Here is an 8876-nt window from a genome sequence, read left to right on the forward strand (position 1 = left end):
ATAATATTAGTAATTCATTAAATTGTAACTTAATTGTAATTTTAATTATTTTCATAATAATATTTGTATCTATAATTTTATATTTGTAATCATAAATATAATAATAATGTTAATAATAATAATAATGATAATAATATTAATAATAATAAAATAACAATATTAATAATGATACCAAAAATAATCATAATTATAATATTTATCATGATTATATATTATCTTATACTTATTTTCATTTTCATCATTTTTACCATTATCTTTTACCATGTCAACTTAATTAATCATCTTTTATCATTTAATCATAACCATGATATTAATAATAATATTAATAACAATAACTAATAATAATAATAATAATAATACTAATAGTAATAAAGATAATAATAAAAATAATTATAATACTACCTTATAGCTTTTCCCAAAAACAATGCCACAGACAGGGCTCGAACCTGAGACCTCTCGCTCACACACAAACACCCTTAACCATTACGCTACCCATTTATTTTTTATTTATATAACTCGATAATTTCTTTTAACACGTCTCTCTAACATAACCCATTCTTGTTTCCTCGGCCCAACAGATCATAACCGCTTGCGGCCCAACAGATCATAACTGTTTTCGGCCCAAACAGATTATAATCAGATCATAACTGCCCATATATCAATTAATGGCCCAATAGCATTTATCGTGGGTTTGGGTCTGGCATCAAACGGCAGCAGGAGTATATAAAAAAATATACGATCATCTTCAACATCTTGGGTTTCATGTTTACTGCATCATCATCAATAACATCATCGTTGTCATCACTCATCTTCACGATCATCATCGTAGTAGCAGATCGTCATCATCCATCATCATCTTCATCATCCTAAATCATCATAGTTACCATCATCATTATCTTCGTTATATCGTAACAAACAATAATATAGCAGTAGCAGAAATCGACAGAGATTATCAATATCATAATCGTATCATTTTATTCATCTTTAACATCATCGTTGTAATATCATCACTGCCATTGTTATATTATCTCGTTGTTGCAGGTTTTAGTAATGAAACTAGGAGCAGCAGTAAGAAGGATGTTTGGTTTGGTTATCGAATAGAAATGTAGTAGCAGAAAAATGTTTGAGTGGGTTGATGGTAACAGTATTACCGGTTGGTTTTGGTTTTTGTAGTCGACAAGAAAACAGAAGGACATAAATAAAAGAAACAGTTAGCATGTTGAAGGGTTGTGTGGTGTTCGAGTCTTGGTTGTAACCAGCGACAGAAAAATAGTAAGAAACAGATGGTGCATGTGTTCATTGTTTGAACAAGATGATGAACAGTAGCAACAAGTGGGTTACGTTTTTGTTGGTGATTTAGCATGACAACCTGCATCAAGAAACAAGAGGGGTTGATGGTGGCGGGATGAAGGTGATCATAGAGTGGTTTATCATGGTGGTCGACACAGAAATATGAGACGGTTAAATAGTAGCAACGGTTTATGAAAGCGATGATGAATAGTAGTGGGTATTCAATAATGGTAGGTTTTGGTGATGGTTTATGGGTTCGTTTGAATTAAAAGCAGAAACAAGTGAGAGAGTGACATAGAGAGAGAAAAGAATGGTGATGGATTGAGGTGGAAGGTGGTGTTTGTTACGGATGAAGATAGTGGCGATGTTTGTGATGGTGGTGAGGTGATGGTTGATGTTTACAACCGTAAGAAAGACCTATGAGAGACAAGGTGGTGTGTGGTGTGTGGTTGTTCATAGTGGTGATGGGTGTTGGTTGTACCACCACTGCTGCCGGAAGATTGGTGGCCCATGGTGGCGTTCTTGAGGTACAACTCCATAATACATACATACTATGATTTTGTATATAACCATCATCTAACCTCGTCCTCGAATTTCAGGCAATATGGCCTTACAATGGTCACTATCTCCCAACGGAAGAAAATGTTAGGAGCTTCATTTGCTTCTTGGAGGAAAACAACGTTGATCTCACAATTGTTAAGTTTTATTTACAGACAACACAATAATGGGTTGTAGGTTTAGTACAAGTATTCTTTTCAGAACTCTGATCCTTAATATATATATAGTAATATTATTAATTAATTAAATATAACACTAGAATAATAATCATAATAGTAAAAATAAACTTGATTGTACAGTGGATAACAGTTCAGCAGCCATTCATTTGGCATTTCATACGACAGTTTTCACGGACTGCTAAATCGTACCCCGTTGTTAAATTAGTGGCGGATAAAAAGGTCTCAGAAAAATCCCAAACTTTTAAATTAAATATATTTATTTATTTTGGTCATTATGGTATAAAATTCAGTCATTAACTATTACTTAAAAATTACATTAATTATTCACTCCCAACCCCAAGTAAAATATAAAAAGTTTTAAAATTCAACAATTAGTTCCTAAATACATTTTTAATAAGCCTATAATTTATAAAACTCATTTTCGGCTAACCGTTTATTTTAAAATAATATAAGTTTGAATTTAACTTGTGTAATATCCATCGAATGATGAACGAGTGCTACTATCGTTTACTAAATGAATTCGAAACCAAATATATATATATTTAAAATACTTTATGTATATAGATTTATTTTAACAATAAATTTTTATTATTAATTACATCATTTTTCATACTTATTTCTAACAATTAAATTGTATATTATTTTACATATTTATTTATATTAATAATTTCATACAACGATTAATAACATTTATGTACATATATTTATTTATATACACATATCTATTTACAAATAGTTGTTCGTGAATCGTCGAGAACAGTTGAAAGTCAATTGAATATATGAAGCAGTTCAAATTTTTTTGAGACTCAACCTATCAGACTTTGCTTATCGTGTCGAAATCATAATAAGATTAAGTTTAAATTTGGTCAAAAATTTCCTTTTCGTCACACAAAGTGCTCAACACAATCATCAATCCAAACTTGCCTAAAAAAGAGCAAACTTATTGAGATTAACGCGACATTCTTAAATCCGTATTGGCACTACACGAAAACGAAGATGAAGACAAAGAACCAGTAGATTTTGACTAGTTTTACTTATTACAAGTTTCGTATTAGTTATTATTATTGTCTTTAATTATAATTATTATCGATGTAACGTTTATTTTAGTTTATATAATGTCTTATCAATGTAATTTTAATTATGCATGTAATGTAAGAGCTCTCGGTGTGGGAACAAGCAAACCAGCGTCGGAATCCGACTTTTTCACCATCGACCGTCGCCACTACACCATCCCGGCGTCGGTGCAGCGTCGACCTGGCCGGTGTCGGGTGCAAGACTTTGGTTCTTGATGATTAAGTGGGCCCCATTTTCAAATTACTAGCCGTTGCATCCGTTTTTTTTATTTTAAATAACATATTAAACCTCTATAAATACACACACAAATCACATTCTATATACTCACACAAACCTCACTTCTCTCATTTTTTATACGATACAAATAATAGTTTATAAAATACAATGGCTTATTCATCTTCTGACGATGAGTATACGATGCTTGCACTCGAAATGTTAGAGGCCGATCAAAGTGATGAGGGGGATAGTTCTAATGTTCGTTTAACGCGACACTATATCAGATGTGATCACCATGAAGCACATGATCGCCTCATAAGAGACTATTTTGCTGAACGTCCGAAGTATAGCGAAGTGGAGTTCAAACGTCGATTTCGAATGAGGAGACGTGTATTCAACCGAATTATGGAAGGTATATTAAATTTTTCTGCAAATCGTTTACCTAAATATTTTGAATGGTTTCATGTTAGACCTGATTGCCGTGGCGATTTAGGCATTAGTACACATTTAAAAATAACGGCGGCACTTCGTTAGTTGGCATACGGTTATGCACCCGATGCGTTAGACGAGTATTTACAAATGTCGGAACGTGTAGCTCGTGAAAGCTTACATAATTTTTGTAGATGTATTACTGTTTTATATTCAAATGATTATATGCGCGAGCCTACTCGTGAGGACATGGAACGTTTATACGAGGTTCATGAGGAAAAGCATGACTTTCCCGGCATGCTAGGTAGTATAGATTGTATGCATTGGGTTTGGGAAAAATGTCCGGTTGCATGGCAAGGCCAATTTAAGCGAGGAGATTATAGTCATCCAACAATTATGCTTGAAGCCGTTGACTCGTATGATAATTGGATATGGCATGCTTATTTTGGGGTTGCTGGGTCAAACAATGACATAAATGTGCTAAATACCAGTCATTTGTTCGAATCGATGCTTAATGATAATTTCCCAGACATCCCTTATGTTATTAATGGTGTGGAGTACAAAATGGGTTATTATTTAGCGGATGAGATTTACCCTCAATGGGCATCGTTTGTTAAAGCGTATTCGAGTGCAGCTGATCCCAGGAGTAAATACTTTTCACGCAAACAATCTAAGGCAAGAAAGGATGTTGAGAGGACTTTCGGTATTTTACAAGGACGTTGGCATATACTACAACAACCTGCAAGGGCTTATTCGTTGAAGGCTATTCAAAGAATTATGTATGCGTGTATCATAATGCATAACATGATAGTTGAAGATAATGGGTTCAACATTTCTGAGAATAATTGGGTGTATGAACCGGTTCAGAACATGCAAACTACTTGGTACGATAGATGTGAAGAGTATAAAGCCAGGACGAAGGAATTACACGATCGGGAGGTGCATGAACGTTTACGAGGCGATTTAGTCGAACATGTTTGGGCTATTCGAGCTCAGGAGGAGGAAGAGGAGGCAGAGGATGAGGGGGAAGAGTGAAATTGGTCGAACATGCATTGTATTTTTATTTTGTAGTTTAATTTTTAATTATGTAACTTTTTTTTATTATTAATGAAGTTTATTTTATGTTAATATTGTTTTTTCAAATAATTAAATTAATTTTAAAAAATAATTAAATAATAATAACATACAATATTTTTTCTTTCCAAGATACTGAACTGACATTCTTTTCAATTCTCCTGTTTTTTTCACCAGTGTCAGTTTCAGTGTCAGTTTCAGTATCAGTCCAGTCAGTGTCCAGTCAGAAGACACAGTCAGAAGACACTGAACTAACAATGTAATTTTTATTTTTTAAATCAATGTAATTTTTTTTTTATGAGTTGCCAAACTGGGAAACACACAAACGTTGGTTCATCAATCTCTATGGTTCGGCACCAGTGTTGCAAAACTTCGATTTTTAGTCGTTTTGATATTATCTTCATCAATCCCTATCTAAAAACCCCGTTTTCAGCTATTTCTGATGCCAGCGAATTTGATCGATAACAATTTTTGGGATTTTTCAAATTTCCTTAAGAAAATTTTCGTGGGGTTTTGCTACTACGAAATTATTACAATTTCCAATATAATTTCAAAACAATATGCATTTAAAACAGCTGCTAAAAGTTCACAAACCTTCAATCCCATTTGTTTTCAACACAAACTCAATTCTCAATCACCTAAACTCCCAAAACCCTAACAAAACAGAATTACTATCAGAATTTGATGTCTTAAAAAGATTAAAGTATGAAAAGGACATTAATTTAGCACTTGAATACTTCAAATCTGTATCAAATTCAAATTCTTTCAAACACACAACCCTTACATACCAAACAATCATCGAAAAACTAGGCGAAAAATGTGATCTAGATGGAGTTCAATATTTCTTACAACAAATGAAATTAGAAGGAATTAGTTTCTCTGAGGATTTGTTTATTAGTGTGATCAGTTGTTATAGAAGAGCTGGATCAGCTGATCAAGCATTGAAAACGTTTTACCGGATTCAAGATTTCGGGTGTAAACCGAGTGTTAAGATATATAATCATCTGTTGGATACTTTGTTGAATGAGAATAGGTTTCATATGATTAATCCTATTTATAGTAATATGAAGAGAGATGGGATTGAACCGGATAAGTATACGTATAATATATTGTTGAAAGCATTGTGTAAGAATGATCGGGTTGATGCTGCACGCAAGGTGCTCGATGAAATGTCTAAGAAGGGATGTGAACCTGATGAAGTGAGCTATACGACGATTGTTTCTTCCTTGTGTAATATTGGTAAACTGAATGAAGCAAAAGAGGTTGTTGAAAGTGTTGTGGGACCCTTTCCCATGGTTTCTGTGTATAATGTTTTGATTATGGGAGTTTGTAGAGATGGTGATTTGAACGAGGCGTTTCGGTTGATTGAAAAAATGGTTACGCCAAATGTGATCACATTTACAACGATCATAAACGCACTCTCGGATCTTGGTGAGGTTGAGTTGTCGTTGGCTATATTGGCCAAGATGTTTAAGAGTAATTTTCACCCGGATGTCTTCACTTTCACTTCATTGATTAAGGGTTTTTGCGCGAAAAGGAATATGAAACGAGCATATGAAGTTTACAACAAAATGAACCTCGAGGGTGTTTCACCAAATGTCGTTACTTATAACACACTGATAAACGGGTTTTGTTCGATTGCCAACATGCAAAAAGCGTTATCTTGTTTTCTTGAAATGGAAAGACAATTATGTTCTCCAAACGTAACAACGTACGGGACCTTGATCAACGGTTATGCAAAGTCTAGGGACTTTGTAGGTGCATATGAGACTTGGAACAAAATGATAACACAAGGGTGCAACCCAAATGTTGTGGTGTATACATCCATGGTGGATGTCCTTTCTCGTAATTTTATGTTCGAGGAAGCGTATGAACTTATTGACAACATGAACTGCGCGCCAAATGCTGCAACGTTCAATGCACTAATCAAAGGTCTTTGTGTCAGTGGAAAGATAGATTCGGCTATGAAGTTGTTCTTTCGAATGGGAAATTTGGCTAATTTGACAACGTACAACGAGCTTTTGATGGGGTGTTCAAAAGTTAACAACTTTAAGTATGCGTTTGACCTACTGGTTAAGATGGAAGAATATGGATTTGGGCTAAATTTGGTTACTTATAATACGGTTATCAATATGTATTGTTGTAATGGTATGGTTAATGAAGGTTTGAAGGTAATGGCAAAAATGATGGTGAAAGGGGTTAAACCTGATTTAATTACTTTTAATAAATTGATCAATGGCTGTTGTAAGTCTGGTAATGTTGACCTTTCTGGTCAACTTTTGGAGTCTATGGGCAGACTGGGTTTGAGAGCCGATTTGGTTACGTATACGAGTCTTGTGCATGGGATGTGTGCGACGAACGGTGTGGAAAAAGGTGAGGAATTGGTTCGGAAAATGGTGAATGATGGGGTTTATCCAGATAAAGGGATATGGAGTGTGTTGGTTAGGTGTTTGGCGTGTAAAATTGGTTATGAAGGTACCATAAAGTGTATTGATACCATCTTGGATTATTAATAAATGTAATTCAAAGTTTTCTACCTAAATGATCATAAAATGAAGAAACTTCAGATGTTTTAAACGGGTCGAACGGGTTATAAATATGAATCTGTCAAATTTGAGATGACTACTTGCAAGGTTTAAATAGCCCACATGTACATTACTATGAAGTTTGGCATTCTATTATGTTTTACTCGTATAGATGGTGAGCCAAAAATGTTATTGGATCACAAAACTCAGTTCGACCCCTTTTTTCAGTTGGACCCGACAGACTATTTCAAGCAACTCGAGTTTAAGTGAATGGTAGTAGCGTATGACAAAAATAAATTGGCGTAATAATTACTTACTCTTTTGCTATTATGACATTGACCGGTGAGGCAATGATCGTCAACGAAACAATATTAAAAGTTGAGCTACGTATCTGTCATATGAACATTTTCAAACTTCCAACTCATTTAAGAGCTGCGAAGGGTTGGTTGATCAAGTCTTTAGTCTCCTGTTGTTTTCAAGTGCGAAAATAGAAGTAGGAAAGGTATCAATTTTTCATTATTCGTATGGCAAACAAATCGTACTCTGTATGAACACAACATCACAATAGAAAAACAGAGACCTTACCATATAGAATTGAATCCATTGTATGTGATCACTTCCTAGTAAGACCCACTTTATCGCAAGCGTGTTGGGTCATGTGTTGGCCAACACGCCTATAACCATGGTGTGCTCCTCCATGTGCTAGCGGCGTGCGTGCACCATGCACGGAGAAGCAATGCAGCGTGCAAGACTTTTATTGTTTTTGATTGGTTCATTTTCCTTTTCTAATTATTTTTATCCTCTTTTTCACCCAACTTCCAATCAGATTTTAACACATCAACCAACACGCCACTTAACACTCCACCCCATTATTTACCAGTTTACTAGCACGCTCATCAAACACCCCACCTCCACCCATCAACACGCCAAAACGCCCCTTCAGGGATAAAGATGGTCTAATGCATTATACTTCACATCACATCACATACGTCATAATTTTAAGAGACAAATTACAACTTTGGTCTGATTTATATTTCAAACAACCAACTTTTTTAACTTATAAGCGACGAATTAATTTTTTAAGGCAAGACTGAAACTAGTATTTTTTGGGTAAGCGAGTAAACCCTCCTATGAACGAACACATTAGCTCACCCATAGAAGGTAAAACCTCGGGTAATCAAGCTTCCCGAGCGCGAGACCTGGTACCGGGTGAATTGCGCATTATGCGCACCCTCTAGTCACACTCCCTTTTTGAACAATTTGGCATAGCCAAGAATTGAACCCGGGTGGTGTGCTTCATTGGGCAACTCGGTGGCCACTCAGGCAAGCCTGAATGATTAGACTGAAACTAGTAGATCATGGGTGTTGACTAAGTCTTAAAGCGGTGATCTATAAGTTAGCCGGTTTACAAATGAGACGACATCTCCCTACCGAAGCTTGGCTTGAGTGTTATAGGGTGAGATTAAACTTGAGTACTAACAACCCAAGTTGGATTCTCACTCCAATCAGGGAGTTTTCAACTTTTGATGTT

The 8876-nt window shown here is 35.0% G+C and overlaps 2 protein-coding genes across 2 annotated transcripts; both read left to right on the forward strand.

Moving 5' to 3' along the window:
- Positions 1-3896: 3896 nt before the first annotated feature.
- Positions 3897-4781, forward strand: LOC139854923 (uncharacterized). Its single transcript, XM_071844194.1, has one exon. The coding sequence runs from the start codon at positions 3897-3899 to the stop codon at positions 4779-4781; it is 885 nt and encodes a 294-aa protein (XP_071700295.1).
- Positions 4782-5380: 599 nt separating this feature from the next.
- Positions 5381-7556, forward strand: LOC139854899 (uncharacterized). Its single transcript, XM_071844173.1, has one exon. It carries the CDS (start codon positions 5381-5383, stop codon positions 7331-7333), a length of 1953 nt encoding a protein of 650 aa, XP_071700274.1. The 3' UTR covers positions 7334-7556.
- The last annotated feature ends 1320 nt before the right edge of the window (positions 7557-8876 follow it).

The sequence above is a fragment of the Rutidosis leptorrhynchoides genome, chromosome 6 (genome assembly GCF_046630445.1).
Source record: "Rutidosis leptorrhynchoides isolate AG116_Rl617_1_P2 chromosome 6, CSIRO_AGI_Rlap_v1, whole genome shotgun sequence".
NCBI lineage: Eukaryota > Viridiplantae > Streptophyta > Magnoliopsida > Asterales > Asteraceae > Rutidosis > Rutidosis leptorrhynchoides.

Bases quoted from the DNA above. Each gene is read 5' to 3' on its own strand.
- LOC139854923 (XM_071844194.1), top strand. From the start codon at position 3,897: ATGTCGGAACGTGTAGCTCGTGAAAGCTTACATAATTTTTGTAGATGT.
- LOC139854899 (XM_071844173.1), top strand. From the start codon at position 5,381: ATGCATTTAAAACAGCTGCTAAAAGTTCACAAACCTTCAATCCCATTT.